The 17,302-nt window shown below is 50.9% G+C and overlaps 1 protein-coding gene and 1 long non-coding RNA gene across 4 annotated transcripts; both read right to left on the reverse strand.

Moving 5' to 3' along the window:
• Nucleotides 1-166: 166 nt before the first annotated feature.
• CDKN1A (cyclin dependent kinase inhibitor 1A) lies at nucleotides 167-8,630 on the reverse strand. Of its 3 annotated transcripts, XM_067753158.1 has the most exons (4): nucleotides 8,475-8,630; nucleotides 3,473-3,684; nucleotides 3,229-3,364; nucleotides 167-1,682 (listed from the first exon to the last, which is right to left on the reverse strand). In XM_067753158.1, exons 2-4 carry the CDS (start codon nucleotides 3,671-3,673, stop codon nucleotides 1,633-1,635), a joined length of 387 nt encoding a protein of 128 aa, XP_067609259.1. In that variant the 5' UTR covers nucleotides 3,674-3,684; nucleotides 8,475-8,630; the 3' UTR covers nucleotides 167-1,632. The 3 variants fall into 3 exon arrangements, with proteins under 3 accessions (XP_067609259.1, XP_067609257.1, XP_067609258.1); XM_067753156.1 differs by having other exon boundaries at nucleotides 3,229-3,684; XM_067753157.1 differs by having other exon boundaries at nucleotides 3,229-3,684; nucleotides 8,462-8,599.
• A 6,219-nt stretch (nucleotides 8,631-14,849) lies between these two features.
• LOC137233041 (uncharacterized) lies at nucleotides 14,850-16,545 on the reverse strand. The gene is made up of 2 exons (XR_010947271.1): nucleotides 16,333-16,545; nucleotides 14,850-15,013 (listed from the first exon to the last, which is right to left on the reverse strand). It is a non-coding gene; the product is annotated as an uncharacterized lncRNA (long non-coding RNA).
• Nucleotides 16,546-17,302: the final 757 nt, after the last annotated feature.

A 17,302-nucleotide genomic window follows, 5' to 3' on the forward strand; every position in this document is an offset into this window, starting at 1 on the left:
GCCGCTGAGCCTGCGCATCCGGAGCCTGTGCTCCGTGACGGGAGAGGCCACAGCAGTGAGAGGCCTGCGTACAGCAAAAAAAAAAAAAAAAAAAAATCCAAAAAACCTCCACCTACTTGTTCTTATAAATAACAAGGTATATTGACGACAACAGTAATATTACAAGTGAAGTCACCAGAAATATTTATTGAGCACCTACTGTATATCCAGCACTGTGGGAGGGGCTTTGAAGGACACAGGGCAGTACAGGACTTATTCTCTGCCCTTGAGAGGTTTACAGTCTAGGTGGAGACAGAAGAACCAGGACATATGGGAGCCAGGAGAAAACAGTCCAGGCCAGGATGTTACAGGAGCTGGAAGGTGTCTGGGGTCAGAGCCACCAAGTGGTTCAGTGCCAGGAAAGACAACAACTCACAGCTCCCGGGCCCATATCCACCCACTTAGTGTGCCCTATCCATAGCCTCTACTCCCGCCATCATAAAACACCTAACTCCTTGTTCAGTTGCTATTCAAAGTGCAATGAAATGGGGGAGGGGTGGGGCAAATGGAAAACGTCCTTGGATGAGTTCCAGGGGCTGGTGTCACAATCTCCCTCCTGCTTCTCACCCACATACCCCTCACACAGAGAGATCCCCATTCAAGGAGGCCTGTCTGACCATCCAGGACCACCACCCCAAGAGCTAAGAGGAGGGGGTGGTCACTGCTTGAGCTGCCTGAGGTAGAACTGAGGAACCCTACTTCTAGCGTGCCCCTTCCCCTTCCAGTCCACTGAGTTGGGGGGACAGGCACCCCGGAGTTGCCACCCAGGGCTGAGAAGGTACAAAAGGGAAAGGACATGGAGGAAGGGAGAGGAGCAGAGAGGGACTGAGAGCCCAGCTGGGAAAGAGGGGCCTCTGGGGCCCCTAGAAAAGTGCAGGGGAAGGCGAAGCCAAACACTGAGGCCGGCTCCCCCACGGGTGGAGGGGAGGTGGGGTGGTCTGCTACGGGACCCGACCTTCCCCACACCTTCACGGGACCGAGGGGGTTATCAAGGGCCACGAGGCTATCAAATCCCCAGGCCTGTTCCAGGCTGTGCCCACTTCAAGGTCACCCTGCCCAACCTTCGAGGGGAGTGAGGGGACCTCAAAGTTTCGATGATGCTCCCCACTCTGTTGGGTCCCCTTCAAAGTGCTATCTGTTCACTTCTCAAATTATAAGGAATTCAGGTCTGAGAATGCGGGAAAGGGGTAGAATTTTGTAATACCCATCAGACGGTGAGGGGAGGGAGCCAGGTACCTCCAGAGAGTACCACCCAGCGGGTGAGGGTCGTGCCAGCCTCACCGTACCTCAGGGAGAGAGGAAATGGACAGCAAAGGATGAGGAGGGCTTAAATAAGAGTTCACATAATAAAAATACCTAGCACTCTAATAAGCCTAGTTTTCTGCTACCTAATTTTTTTTTAAATAATTCTAATGCCAGAGGCTGGGGGTCTGAGGAGGGTGGGGGCAAGCAGGGTATATACATGAGGAGGAGTTTAAATTAAAACACAAATAATAATTAAGACACACAAACTGAAGGAATCAGGCAAAAGATGTAGAAGAGGCCTACAGTGGCCCCCTTGTTTCCAGGATGACCTAGCTTCCAGCGGCTGGGTTAGGGCTTCCTCTTGGAGCTGATCAGCCGGCGTTTAGAGTGATAGAAATCTGAGGAGAGAGAACAGAAGTCAGCCAGGCCAGGAGGAAGAGGGCCCAGCAGAACCACCCATCCAAGGCAAACTGCAGAGGGGCCAGGGACCCCTCCCCAGGGCCAGAGGGACACACTGCCAAGTCCAGGGAAGAACTGTGGCAACTTCTGGCCCATCTCCCAGAGGAGCATTTCCAGAGCATCCCACCGTACTTCACAGATGTGATTAATAATAGGACCTACGCCCATGGGCCGGCTGTAAGGCAAGCTGCCCTATACAGTAGCCACTAATCCTATGTGGTTATTTAAATTAACTAACGTTAAACAAAATGCAAAATTCAATTCCTCGGTCACACTAGCCAGATGTCAAGTATTTGGCGGCCATGTGTGGCCAGCGGCACTGGACATTTGCATCTTTACAGAGTTCTATCGGAGAGCACTGCTCTGGGGATTGCATTAGATAATCCATGAAAAATGTTCTGCACAATGCCTGGGCTGTATAAAGTTAGCTATTATTATTATTATCATTATCAGTATTAGTTCTGACCCAGCTGCAAATTAGCTGTGGGATTCTTGGCTGCATCTCTCCAAGCCTCATTTTCCTCACCTATAAAATGAGGATAACACGGGTATGGTGCTCTGAGGATTAAATGAAATGCTCTCTAAAAGACTTTGGTTGATGGGGAATTCCCTGGCGGTCCAGTGGTTAGGATTCCACACTTTCACTGCCAAGGGCCCAGGTCCAATCCTTGGTCAGTGAACTAAGATCCTGCAAGCCGTGCATGGTGAAGCCAAAAAATAATAATAATAATAACAGTAATAATAATAAAATTTTAAAGTAAAAAATTAAAAAAAAAAAAGACTTTGGTCGAAGGCCTGGCAAAAGACTTTGGTCAAAGGCCTAGCATACTTAGCGTTCAAATGTCAGTATCATTCATTCAGTTTTCCTCAAGCACCTGCTATGTGTCAGATACCATCCTAGGTGCTGAGGATTCAGCAATGAACAACAGAGCTACAGATTCCTTTCTTGTGGAGATAATATCCTAGTTGGGGAGATGGACAATATCAAGATAAGGAAGTAGCTGTTGATAGTTTAAAAAGTGCCAAAAAGAGAAAAATAGGCAGGGAAGGGGGGCTGGAGGTGTGTATGTGTGTTGGGGAAGGGGAGTTAAGTTTGAATAGGACAGCCGGGAAATTCTCATTAGCTTTCTCTCCACTGCAAATTCATTGCGGGACCTTAGGCAAATCATTCTACCTCTCTGGGCCTTGTTTCTTTGCCTACAGAAGGATGGCAATAATGTCTTATGGTATAGGATTGCTATAAGGACTGAAAGAAATCTAGAAACTTAGCAAAGGGCTTGGCATATAATCAATGTTCCAAATAAATGTTAGCTGGTTGTTCTTGGCAGCAGGCTAGCTGTGTGACCTCAGGCAAGTTACTTCCCCTCTCTGGGCCTGTTTCCCACTCTGAGGTATGAGGAAGCTGGGCCAGATAGTTCAGCCCTTGCACCATGAATTCTGGGAGTCTTGATCCCTTGCAGTATCCTTCTCTGCACTTGTCCTCACCTGTCATGCTGGTCTGTCGCCGTTTTCGTCCCTGGGAGGTGCCCGGCCCTCCCGGGGACCCCTCAGGCCGCTCTGGGGAGCGAGGCACGAGCGTGCAGGACAGTGACAGGTCCACGTGGTCCTCCTGAGATGTCCCCTGCAGCAGGGCAGATGAGGTGCTCGGCCACTTGCCCCCTCCCAGGTCGTCCCGGGTCCCCCGGGGCCCTGCAGGCAGGTAGAGCTTGGGCAGGCCAAGGCCCCTCACACGCTCCCAGGCGAAGTCACCCTCCAGAGGGGTCTCGGTGACAAAGTCGAAGTTCCATCGATCTCGGGCCTCCTGCACGCAGCTGGCCATCAGGGCGTCGCAGTCCCGGCGCAGCTGCTCACTGTCCACCGGGCCAAAGAGGCGGCGGCACGCCTTGCTGCCGCGTGGGATCTGATGGGCATCCCTGGATGGCTCTGACATGGTGCCTGCAGCTGGAACACAAGTAAGACCCTGGTCACTGGAGAAATCAGACCCTCCCTTACCCGGCCGTGCTTCACTCTGTAACCTCAGGCGAGGTCTTCCTACTAGAACGTGAGGTGAGACGATCACTCTGGTTCCTTCCAGCTAATTTCCCCCCACTTCCCTCCCACAGGCTCTCCCAACACCCCAGCAACACACACAGGGCTGGGGCAGAGCTCAGCCAGCCTGGCACCCCAAGGTCACTGGGGAAGCAGGCAGCTGAAGGGCAAGTTTATGTATGTCAACAAAGGCAGGTTTATTGCAATAGCAGGGATCAGGGTCCTGTTTACCACCAGGTATTATCAGGTAAAATGAATTTGTTTTCCCCCCTGAGGTGTCCCTCATGGGTGTGAATGCCCCAAGTCTGTGTGAATTGCCAGAGTCCAGCAGTTTCCTAACCCCAGACCTGGCCAGGAGGTCAATTCCCAAGTAAATGGACAGCTCCTCGAGCCTCCTGAAACCCTCCATCTAGATGCTCATGTGGAGTAATCCTGCTCAGCTACTTAAAACCACCCTGGACTTTGGGGTAAAAAACACCTGGGTTCTAGGGCTTCCCTGGTGGCGCAGTGGTTGAGAATCTGCCTGCTAATGCAGGGGACACAGGTTCGAGCCCTGGTCTGAGAGGATCCCACATGCTGCGGAGCAACTAAGCCTGTGAGCCACAACTACTGAGCCTGCGCGTCTGGAGCCTGTGCTCCGCAACGGGAGAGGCCGCGATAGTGAGAGGCCCGCGCACCGCGAAGAGTGGCCTCGCTTGCCACAACTAGAGAAAGCCCTCGCACAGAAACGAAGACCCAACACAGCAAAGATAAATAAATTACTTAATAAACTCCTACCCCCAACATCTTCTAAAAAAATGAATAAATAAAAATAAAAACACCTGGGTTCTAGTCCTAGCTCTGCCACTTACTATCTCAACTTTAAAAAAGTCACTTAACGTCTTTCGGCCTCAATTTCCTCATCTGTAAAATGGGACTGCATGCAAGTCTAAAGCAGGGCTGTAGAAGCATGCTCAAGCAGTTGATCCGTGGGTCCCTCCAGGCAAGGCAGATGGAACAGAGTTGGGAGGCTGTATCTTGGTGGTTAAAAGTGAGGGCTCTGGAACCAGGCCACCTGGGTTGGAATCCAGGCTCTGCTGGGTGAACCTGGACAAGTGGCTTCACTTCTCTGGGCTCTATTTCCCTCATCTATAAAATGGAGACAGCAATAGTGAATGTCTCAGAGGACAGATGTGAGGATTAACTGAGTTAATGTAGATAATGTGCTTAGAGCAGTACCTAGTATATAGAAGTGCTTGGAAAATATTATTATTATTTCTCTCTGCCTTTAGTTCTGCCTGAGCTCCTCCCCATCACTCCACCTGGGCCACTGCCTCCTTCAGACAGCAGCTGACAGGTGTTGTGCGCTGAGGGCCTTTCCCAAGGATGTCATCATGCAGGCAGCCTGGGGGTGAGGAGCAACTAGGCAGGGCAGGGCAGGGAGATGACTTCTCCCAGGCTGAGCCACATCCTGCCAGGCACATGAGGTGACCTGAAGTCTAGACAACATGGAAGCCCCTGCCCCATTTTGCCTGCATCCAAAGAACCCATTTTTCAGGCAAAGAAAATTAAAGGCACCCGTCTACCTGGTTCCTCTCCTCCCACGTCAGGAGAGGGAAAACTAAGGATGAGTTTGCCCGTGAGGGAGTGCTGGCACCTACCTGCCCTGCTCCGGCCTGACTCCAGGATGAGCTCCTGCACGACCTTGACAGGGACTGGGTTTTCTGGGGACAAGTCCTGCTTTTCAGGCTCTGAGGGTGAAAGCTCTGCTGCGTGACCTCCTGGGACAGGAAGCCCTGAACCCACACCACACCTACCCCTCCACACTCCACCTCTCACAATGAGTGGAGCCCTCAAAGCAATGTCTTAGCTGATAGGGGAGGGGAGGCACTAGGTGACCTCAGATCAAGTTAAAAGGGCAGGAGTTATGAGACTTGCCCCAAAACTACACAGTTAAAAGGATCAAGGGCCACTGCCACATAGAGAGGGGTAACATAGTGCAGTGGGCAAAGCCCACAAATAACCTTTGCTCACTCTCTTCAGGGAAGGATTGAGATTTATTTTTATATTTTATGTGCCAAGGCCTGTTCTAAGAAGTTTACAAATATTAATTTTCTGAAAAAGTGAGTACATTAGCTCTTTTACCGAAGAGGTAACCAAGGTGCAGAGAAGTTAAGTAACTTTCCCAAGGTCACACAGCTCACAAGTGGCACAGCCAGGATTTGAACCCAGGCCTGAATGCCCTGGGTTCTGTGCTCTGGTGTTGAACCCTACTCCCTCTCTAATTTTGAGGTTTCTTAACCAGAGAGCCACTTGAGCTTTTTCAAAATGTGGACTGACAGGCCCCTCCTTCCCCAGACCAATTAAATTCAAATGTTTGACAGCTCTCCAGATGGGCATGTTTGGGGTACCAGCCAAGAGGGGACACACAGAATGTCCTGAATAGACACTATGGATCTCAGTTCTTCATTGGTACATGGAGGAGAAGCCCACCTAGGGCTTTATCAGGGAGCTGGATATTCCCTAGCTTCTAGGAGCTGAAGATGGGACCAGAATCCAGGCAGGGACCCTCTCTACTTCTGCTACCCCTTCCCTTACGGCTCTCATAGGCTCCCCACCAAAATCTTCTCTCATGCCCATTATTATAACTCCCACCTGAGAAAACAAACAAAAACCCTTGTTTTACAAACAAGTAACTGAGAATAGCTTCCTTTGTTGGCCTTCCTGCCTTCGACTTCAACCATATTTTCATACTCAAATAAATGGTTAGCTCTCAGTAAACACTGCTGAACCAATAGGGTACTCTTTTTAAGAGGCGGGGGAGCGACCTCAGATCAGCACTGGAATAGCGGCGGGAAGCAAAGGCGGGTGAAGCCTCCTTCCGCGGGAAGGCGTGTTTGCTATTAGCGCTGGGGCCAGAAGGGGGCGCTGGTCTACAGGAAATCACGCGCGGGATGGGAGGTGCGTGGGCAGAGCCTGGGACAGCGGCAGGGAGTAGTGATGAGTCAGTTTCCTGCAAAGAGCTCCCAGCCCGCCAAAACTTCGCTTCCACTCCGGCTGCACGTCACCCCAGGGTGAGGAAGGGGAGCGGGAGCCGCGAACACGTCACGCTGAGCCAGCTAGGCTTCCAAAACCCCCGCCACTGTTGGGAAACCGCGCGCTCTCGCGCCGTCTCTTGTGACACACACGCGCGCGCGCGCACACACACACACACACACACCGCAAGCACAGGCGCGCCGAGATCTGGTCCCTCCACCTTATCTCCACGCCCAAAGCAGGGGATGAGTCAGATCCCTGGAAAATAAAAATAGACGGGAGCAACGAAAACAAAACCGCTCTTAAGTCCTCCCCGAAACGCAACGTGGAGGAAGGGAAGGAAGGAGGGAGCTGCCTGGGCGCCCTAAAGTACCAAACCAGTTCCAAGATTCTCGTCCCCACGGGGAGGGCGCGTGTCCCCCGGGGGCCCCTGACAAGGCAGACAAGGCGGACGCACCGTGGTCCGCGCTGGGCGGCGGCGCCCGAAGGGCGACTCGCCCTCCTGCTCAACCGTGTCGCCCTCGGAGAGGGAATTCTGGACTAGGTTGGGGGCGCCCGGAGCCCCCGAATGCAGGCGACGGAGGTCCGGAGCGGCGTCGCACCCCGAAGCCCCATCCCTCAAAGACACGACCCCTCACCCCCTTCCTCCCTTGGCGGGGGCTGTGTGCCCCGCCGCCCCGCAGAGCAGGGCTCGGCCCCCGCCCCTGAATCCGTCCGTCCGACCCAAGGGCAGGCTGGGCCGGGGTTCTCCCGGCAGCGGTGGGAGAGACGTAGGTCCGGTTTCTGTGCTTCCCTAACTGACTGGCTGGCGCAAGCCCACTCAGCGCCGGACCGCGGCTCCGGGTCCTCGAGGGCGCGCCGCGGGGCGGGGACCGGACACCCGGTCCTGGACCTCCTGGTGTCCCGGCTTCCCTGGGAACACTCTGTGCCAGCCAAATAGGTCACTGTGCTGATGGGGGGACAGAGACCGTGGAGAGGCAGGGAAGGGGACTTCTGGAGGAGCCGCCGTCTCCCAGCCCTGGCGGGGATCTGACCTCACCCGGCCCCGTTCCCTGGGGTCTTCTTGTCACCGTGAGTCACCTCCTCGCTAGCCCTTAAGGGACGTGTCCCGACACGTTCCCAAGGGCCGGAGACACAGCCCGCGCTGACCTCAGCGCCCAGCCTATTGGCGGACACGGCAGCGTTGGGGACCCAGACCTCGGTTCTGGGCCGGGATGGCACCGATTGGATCCGAGAGCCGCCCGGGAGCGGATCCCAGATGAACCTGCTCGGCTCGGCTTTCCCCACCCCTCCCGGACCCCTCCGCGGACAGGGCTTCATCCTCACGCCGCAAGCGCACCAAGCCTGGGGCCCCGAGCTCACCCTCCGCCCGGTCCACGCCGTCCCTCGCCCCAGCTGAGCTTCAAGCGGAGGGAGCGTGGCGGGGATCTCTGAAATTAGTGCTCCCTCTCCCCGCCCGGAATCTCCGACACATCCCGGCCCCTGTCCCACGCGCACATATAGACTCGGGTGTGCGCAAAACCGAGCCCCAAGCACGGACCCACGCACGCCATTCACCTGTGAACACAGTACACACACGCTGCTGCGGACATACACCCACGGAGGTGCGCGGACACACACGCGGACACGCTCGGCTCAGCTCAGAGCCGCAGCCCGGGATTCCCTCTTGCCTGACCTGGCTCTCTCACCTCCTCTGAGGGTCTCGGTGTCTCAGTGAATCCGCGCCCAGCTCCTCGTCGCCCAGCTACCGACTCGGGCAGCTGCTCACACCTAAGCTGGCGCCGCCTGCGTTCCCCTTATAAAAGGGCTGGAGGCGGGACCGGCCGCTCCGCCCACAGCGCGCCGGGGACCGGCCTCTGGGGGGACAACTGCGGCTCCCGTGCGCTCGCAACAGCGCTCTGGAAACCTCTGCGGCCAACCTCGCGTGCTGCAGGAGGGCGCTTCCCTCTCCCCACTACCCGCGCCTGGGTTTGTACGCTTGACACATTTCCCCACGAACTGCGCTCCAAATCTGTTTTTTTCAGTTGGGGAGTGAGTTGCCGCTCCTCCGGAGGGGACGACATTGTAAGTACAGGACCGAGGAGCCCCCTCTCTGGCCCACCACCAACTGACTCTGGGCAAGGGTTTACCCAAAGCAGTTGAATAGACCATGAGGAGTGTCATTAATAAATAAAAATCCTTAAATGATTTAAAAAAAACACACCTCACTTTGCAATTCCCAGAAAAGCCCCACTACACCACCTCTATTCCCATGGATTCCTCACTACAGCACCTCTGCCCATTACCTGAGGCACCCAGAGACCCCAATGAAGCATTCTTGGAGGCCAGAAAGGATTCAATTCCCTTTATTTCACAGATAAGGAAACCGAGGCCCACAGAACTAAAGGGATGAGAAGTTATTTGTCAAATGCTCCAGGGAAGAGAGGACTGGGCACGCTGCTAAGAAAGGGCCAACCTGGTCTCCAGGGGAAATGGGACACTGAACTAACTTTCCCACCCCCTCGTCCTCACTCCCTACACCCACCTCCCTCTCACCTCAGCAGAAGAAAGCTCTGTGATTGCAGCAGATTTGATGGCTAGGAAGGGGAGAAAGATTTGGTGGGTGAGTTAGCTCCTGGGTAGTCCCCACACAGCCCACATACGCTGCTGGGAAACCGAGGCTCAGAGTTCAGTGGCCTGACTCATAACACAGCAAATAAATGGCGATGGCTGGAACACAGGCCTTTTGTCTCTCATCCAGAGCCCTCTGCTTGTTGCCCTCTCTGTTTCAGTGGCTCTAGAATGAGGGAAATGCCCTGCACCCCTCATTTCGAGGCAGTATACTGAGGCAGTATACTGATGAAAGACAATTCTGGAAACGTCCACTGGTGCTTCTGACAGATACAAAAGCAAGTGAGGTGCCCCGCTGTTCCACACCCCTAGCCCCACTTGCACCCCACCTTTGCTTCCTCCTTCACCTAAAACATTTGCAGTTTCTCCTTTTAAAAAATTGCAGAGAACAGAGTGTTAATCTGAACAGAAATCTACTAAGAAATAGAATCCAGGCTTGGAACAGCTACAATTACTGACATCTAGGGCTGTTCAGTGTCTGGAAATCTCTGCCCAGACATGCCCAGTCTATTTCCTCTAATGCAGCTGACCTCAGGAAAGACAGACCTCCTTCTCCTCTACTGCTGGGACAAGAGCCTGGGTAGGGGTAGGAGGGCACATTACCAGACCCCCTTGCCTACCTAATTTTGGAATCAGGCCAGGACTTCAGAAGGACCTCAAAAAGGCCAAGATCCCAGGACCAGCCCCCTTCTCCCCCAGTTCCACCCTCCCCAGTTCCACCCTCCCCACCTCCAACACACCCGTACCCACACCACCCAAAGGCTGGGTTGTCAAATGTCCAGCAGAAGACGGGCATATCCTCCAACTGCCTTGAATCCCCTTGGCTTTCAGACATTTCAGATAGACTTGACATTGTCTGTCTGTTTACTTTGGGAAAAAAATTTAATGAAGGCTTGTACTGAATTATTTAAAGTTTTGTGGTCCTGAGCTTCACAATGAAATAATTCTTTTTGTTGTTTTTGTTGGGAAGTGAATTTTTTTTTATAACTTCTAGCTCACCACCACCACCACAACAGAATTCAACAAATATTTATTAAGCACCTACTGAGTGTCTAGTACTGTTCAGCACTTAAAAAAAAAAGTTTCCAACCATACACTTGAATGTGTAGCCAGGTATGCTCTTAAAGGAGGACTTCTGCCCTGAAGAAGCAAAGAAGCAGGTTGTTAGAAGCCACATGCAAGATCTAACTCCCAAAACACACACACACACACACACACACACACACACACACACACACACACACACACTAGATCCCAGGCCAGTCCCAAGGGATCTGCTGCAAATCACATATTCTGTTCAGAGGAACTCAGACCATGGTCTCCCTAGGGTCTCTGGGGGTCTCCTGTCTCCTACCACCCCCCTCTTCTCTGAAAGCAGGAAGCCCCAAGGACAAAACAGCCACCAGCTTCTTCTATGCCAGGGCTCAACATGTTAGGACATGTTCCTGAGGGCCTGAATGCTAGTCAGGACCACAGCCTGCTGCCCGGGCCTGCTCCCAAGGAAGCAGGCAGCTTAGGGATGTAGGGAGACTCAGCCTGAGAGGCCGGAGGATCCAGGTCAGCCCCCATCCAGGAGGGACGTGATGACGGAAAGGAAAGGTAGAAGCCCTAGCCTGAAGAAGGAGGATGTAAGGAAGGCTCAATGGTGGCCACAGGAGCTGCCCAGAAAGCAGGGGGAAGTGCTGGGAACAATGTCACTGTTTTCTCAGAAAAGGCCTGCGGAGTCCCTAACAGGGGCTGTCAGCTTTCAGTGGAATTCACTTCCACACAGGCTTCCAAGAAGTGAGACCCCCAGAGAAGTGGCAGAACAGAGACATTATTATATTATTGAGCAGAAGTCCCGCTTGCTTTTTTTTAAAGGAAGAATGAGATTGGGAGCTCCCCCAACTCCACCCCCCGACCTTCTGGGGGTTTTACCCAGCCAGTACAAAGATCAGAATTGACCATACAGTGAGGTAGAAGAATTTGTGACAGAATTTGTGCCAAATACTTCCAGCTTCCCTGAGCTAGCAATTTCACCTTGTCTAAGCCTGAAATTTCACCATTAGAAATTCATTTCTATAGTATTAAGTTCTGTTCTTCATTAAATAAGATCATATAGGCAAAATGCTTAGCATAGTGCCTGGCACATAGAAATCAGCACGGCAAATGAGTGCCTGAATCCTGCAGAGGGTTCTGGGTGGCACAGCACAGTGTGAATGTGTTGATCATATCATTTAGGGACTAGAAGGTGGTGAGGGAATGTTGTGAACACAGGCCACCTGAGGAGTGAAGGGCTCCCTGTGCCTTTGCACATATTGTTCCTTCTTCTTGGAATGAGTATTCCTGACCAATATGCCCCACCTCCACTCCTTTCTCCACCCATTGAACTCCTACTGATCCTTCATGACCCGACCTATATGACCCCTTGGGGCAAGGCTTTCTCAGGGCTTCCTCTGGCTCCCAGAGCCCCTGGTAAGCAATACACTCCACTGTGCTTTACTGGCTTGCCTGGTTCATGTGCCTACTGCATCCTCTGAGATGGGAACCTAGAGAGGATGAGCCCATATTTTATTCATCTTTGTACCTTCAAGGCCTAGCAGCCTCAGCCTAATCTCAGTGAATATTTATGGAAGAGCCATTTTTGGCCTGCACTCTGAGGTTAGGCTTCAGTGCCTCTGCTTCTCAGCCCTCTCTTTTATTTATTCATTCATCTGTTTACTCATGTATTCATTAAAAAATAATATAATTAACACTCACTGCTCAACCCAAGAATTAGAACATTACAAATCATTGATACCTTCCTGTGATTTCCTCTCTTATGCTGACCCTTCCTCCCCTACCCCAAAATAAACACTATCTTGCAGTGTACACTATTTTATGTTGAACTTTCTTTTGTTTTCAGTAGTTTTATCACATGTGACCAAGACAGTAATGCTCTTCCATTTTTCTACGTGCTCGCCTACATTTCCCAGCCCCTCCTTGTAGTTTAGACTGGGTAACGTGACTGGTTCTAGCCAATGAAATGTGAACATAAGTGACATTTTCCTCCTTGGAACTGAGGTCAAGTGAAATTCTCCAGCCTTTCTGTCCTCCCTGGCTGTGGCAAAAGTGAGGTCTCATGTCCCAGATGGTGCCACCTCACTATGGCAGATCCTCCCTCAGCCTAATTTCCCGAGTGGCTGTGTGGAGCCAAGCACCCCACCAACTTGTATGTGAGAAAGAAATAATCTTTTGTTATATGAAGTCAGTGAAATGTGAAGCTTCTTTGTTCCTGCAGCATAACCTACCTAAGATTTATCCATATGGCTATCGGTGATTGTGGTTTGTGCAAGTCTGTGGCACCCAATGAAGTACAGCTCTGGGCATTTGCACTCTCTTGACGTTGCCTCCCCTTGAATCTGTCTGGCTTATGACTCTTTTAGCCAATAGAATGGGTAATTCTGTGCCTGTTCTAGGTCTAACCCTTAATAAGGTCTAGCAACTTCTGCTTTTGCATTCTTGAGGAACTTGAGACACCACGTGAGAATTTTGATTACTCTGAGACCACCATGCTGAGAGAAGTCATGTGGAGGCCACATGCAAGATAACCAAGGCTACTCCCCCATGCACAATAGCTCCAAGTGATCTCCTAGCTGACCGCCAGCATCAACATGCCAACCACATGAGAGGACCATTTTAAAAGTTGATATTTCACCCTCAGTTAATCCTCCCCAGTTGAAGCCACATGGAGTAGAGACAAGCCATCCCCAATGAGCCCCTGCCTAAATTGTAGAATTGTGAGCAAATAAATGATCGTGGTTGCCACTATGATTTTTTTAAGTCTTTATTGAATTTTGTTACAATATTGCTTCTGTTTTACGTTTTTTGGTCTTTTGGCCGCAAGACATGTGGGATCCCAGCTCCCTGACCAGGCATTGAACCGCACCCCCTGCACTGGAAGGCGAAGTCTTAACCACTGGACCGCCAGGGAAGTCCCACCACTATGTTTTAACATGGCCTGTTATGCAGCAATAGATAATTAAAACAGGGCTCAATCATTTTCACTGTTATTTAACATCCAGTGATTCCCTTCTCCTGTAAATGGGCACTTTGGTTATTTCCAGTTTTCTATTATTATGCATAGGGCTGCTATAATTATTTTTTTTAAAGATTTTTTTGATGTGGACCATTTTTTTTTAACATCTTTATTGGAGTATAATTGCTTTACAATGGTGTGTTAGTTTCTGCTTTTGGACCATTTTTTTAAAAGTATTTATTGAATTTGTTACTACACTGCTTCTGTTTTATGTTTTGGGTTTTTGGCCACAAGGCATGTGGGATCCCAGCTCCCCAACCAGGGATCAAACCCACACCCCCTGCATTGGAAGGGGAAGTCTTAACCACTGGACTGCCAGGGAAGTCCTAATTATTCTTATCCATGTCTTTGGGTCACACATGCAAGAGTTTCTCTTGGACATACACCTAGTAGTAGAATTGCCCCACAATCTTCCTGTCAGAAGAAAAATGATTGGTGAAGCACCTGCACTTGGCGTTTGGACCTGTCTGTGTCTTTCAGGATTACTGGGAAAAGTCTAAAGCACTGCACACATGTTTGGGATTATCATTGCTTGCATTTTTGTGGAAGAATAAAAAGGAATCCAAAGGAATGAAGCACTAACGGTGGAATTTCAGATATACTGGACACCTGTGGGTAGACATTTGGTGACAAGAGGAACTGCCCACAGACACTGAGTTCAGTCCTCTGAGCCAGCCTTCAAAGCGCCCAAGGCATCCCTCTCCCAGGATCTTTAGCTCAGAACAGCCTTCTGAATGATTCCCAAAAAGTAGGAATTATGCATTCTTTCACTTCTTTCTTTCCTAACAAATTATTTTTAAGCCCCTCCCAAGAAAAAGGCCCATCAAAGTTCTGAGGGTCTTGGGTTTGGATCCTCTGATCGCATAGCAGTGTGGAGTCTTAGAAAGTCATTTCAGGATTTCAGATCCATTATCTGACTCCTCTCCATCCTGGATGGGTGTTTTAGACTCATGTTACAGATGGTGGAATGGAGGCCCCAAGAGGTGCTGGCTTTGGCTGAGATGACACAGGCAGAGAGAGTCAGGGCAGAGCCAGGGCTCTGGCTGTGGCCCCACCCCCTCTGTTCCCCCTCCTATCAGCTGCTTGTCCTTATCTTTGCTCCCCTAGGATGGCACTGAGTGTCACACATAGTCAAGATGCCACCAGAGCCACTGTGGAATGCAACAGCTGCAAACCCAATCCCCAAATGCTGGTGGCCCGAAGTTCAGAGCTGAAGGGAGATTATGCCTCCCTCTCCCCACCCTCAGTGGTTTTTAACAACCCTGCACCTGCTGTGAGGAATGATTACCGACGTCTCCTTTTGGGTACATGCGAGCAGCTCAGTGCTGGACTTAGGAAGAAAAGTGGGAGTGTGTGTTAGAATGACACTAGCCATTGTAATAAATAAACTCTCAAATTACAGTGACAGCCCAATAGAAGTTTCTTTCTCACTCACATATGAATACAATTAAGGCGTTCTGGTTGGCAAGTAGCTGATCTCCATGTGATAATTCAGGGACTCAGGCCCTTTCCATCCTGTGGCTCCACCATGCCCTAAGGCATCAGGATCTCTGCTTCCAGCTGGAGGAAAGAGAAAGAACATCAAGAAGGTATATGCATTTCTTCACACCTGGTTCAGAAGTAACACGCATCATTTCCCACCCACATTCCATTGGTAAGAACTTGTCATGCGGTCCCACTTAGATCAAGGGTCTGTGTAGTCCCCGATGGGGGCACAAATGTGTGATAAGCTGCTAGCCATCTCTGCCACAGCAGAGGAGCGAGGCAGATGAGAACCCTTTCCTCTTCCCCCTCTTCCCACAAGAGAGTTTTTTTCCTGCCGAGTTTCCGGACCTGGCCACGAGAAGAACAGTGCATGACCTCTGAGCTGCATGACATTGGACCTCAATATCTTCATCTATAAAACGGGTACTTTCATATCCATGATCTTACAACCTTTGCTGAGAGGTTGGAAAAAAAACGAGGTAGACATGATGCTCCCCAGTTCCCAGAGGAGGAAACCAGGACACAAAGAGACAGTGTGACTTGTCTAAAGTCACACAGCAGGACCCAATTTCCCCCTTCTGGTACATAGGTTTGTTTTGTTTTGACTAGTCAACATCAAAGTCTGCTGAGAAGTCACTGGACTGAAATGCAGGAAAATCCCCTACTCAGCAAATCCATCTGAAAACCTCCTGGGGGCCTAGGAGGATTACTAAGAAAAAGCCTTTTATTGTCTGAAATGCAGGTATAGAGACCCTGACAGGTTCTTGGTGGGCTGTGTGGGACCCAGCCTGAACCTGGTGTGGGGGAGGGAGCCTGCTGTGGTGAGACTTCAGGGAAGGCCCAATCCTCCCTTATCACTTTGCAGATGCCTGAACTCCATCCTTTAGATCATTTTCCCTCCAGCTCAGGAATTCTCAACACAGGGAATGGGAGAAAGGGAACCCCCTTTTGAAAAATGTTCAGGTCCTACAAATACACAGACTCTTTCTAGAAGAAGACACAAGAAACAATGACAGTGGTTGCCTCTGGGAAGGGAAGCAGGTCCCCTGTGTCACCTACCTCCGTGGGCACCATTAGCACCATCTGAGTCTGTGTGGACAGCGCCCCCTGGAGTTGTGCTATGTACAACTCTGGGTGCAAGGTAGGCTTATTCCTTGTAATATATTTTAATAGTTAACTCCATTTAAAATAATAATTAACACAATTAAAAACCTATTCCAATTTCTGGCCCCATCTGGACCTACTGAATTAAAATTGTGTGAGAGTCAACCAGCTACACAAGTATACAGGTATTTTGAAAAATCTCCCCAATAACTGAAACCTCCCCACCCTCCAGCCTCACGGCTTTGGGAACCCTGATTTAGTCTGTCCATGCACAGGGCCCCCTTTCTTACCTCTAGAAGTTCTCAGCAGACCGTTCCTTCTGGTTGAGAATGAGAGAACCAAGAATAGATTCTGTCACTAAATGGGAATGGGGGAAGGGAGAAGGGGCAGGTGGGGAGGGAGCTCCAGGCTTAGTGCGCAGGCCAGCTTTACCTTCTGGGCAGTTGGGTCACCCGCACCCCTGCAGCTCTGAACCACCCCTCCTATTCCAACGCCCCCCACCTCCACCCCCCCACCCCACCCGCCCCAGTGTAACACATCAGCATCTTTGGCCAGCACAGCTCAGGCTCGGCCTTGCCCGGGCTTGCCTTTGGTTGCATCATCCTCTGGCCTTGCCCGGTGCAAGCCTCCCACTCACCGCTGGATAAAACCAGCTAATTATATCACGGGAGACCCAAGGCGGGAGCATGTGGGCATTTTCAGCTGACCCAGCCTGTTTCTACTTGCTTTGCATGATTGTTCTTGGTGTTTCAAAATAATAATAATAACTACCAACCAGGGAAAAACTGGCCTGGGGCTGTGGAGCATGCTGCTGAAGCAAGAGCAAGGGTCCACCTGCTGCTCCAGGAAAGACCTACCCAGCACTCAGCTCAGAAAATGAAAAACAAGTCTCTTGACTCCCAAATCAGGGCTCAACAGACAAGCAGCTCTGAGAACAGGATACACTGGAATCAGCAGAATCAGGAATACAAATATTGCTTTGATAGCATCAATAACAGCAGCAAGGTAATTTATTTTTTCAAAATTTTAAAAAATTCTATTTGTAGTTTAGTCAAAAGTAGAGAGAGTTTTGTTTTCCCATAATTTCCTGTATTTATTTTTGGAGGCGATAACACAGTCAAAAGATACAAAATGATATGCAGTGAAAACTCCCTCCTATCCCTGCCCTCCCGCCTTCCATTTCCTTCCCAGAGGCTGGTGGCTGGTTGCTTGTGCCTCCTTCCAGAGATAGTCTATGATCAGCCAGATCCACAGTCCTTC

The sequence above is a fragment of the Pseudorca crassidens genome, chromosome 10 (genome assembly GCF_039906515.1).
Source record: "Pseudorca crassidens isolate mPseCra1 chromosome 10, mPseCra1.hap1, whole genome shotgun sequence".
Classification (NCBI taxonomy): domain Eukaryota; kingdom Metazoa; phylum Chordata; class Mammalia; order Artiodactyla; family Delphinidae; genus Pseudorca; species Pseudorca crassidens.

Coding starts and splice junctions, on each gene's coding strand:
- CDKN1A (XM_067753156.1), bottom strand. CDS start 3,673: ATGTCAGAGCCATCCAGGGATGCCCATCAGATCCCACGCGGCAGCAAG. Junction 1,683..3,228: donor GCGACAGACCAGCATGACAG/GTGAGGACAAGT, acceptor CTCTCTCCTCAG/ATTTCTATCACTCTAAACGC.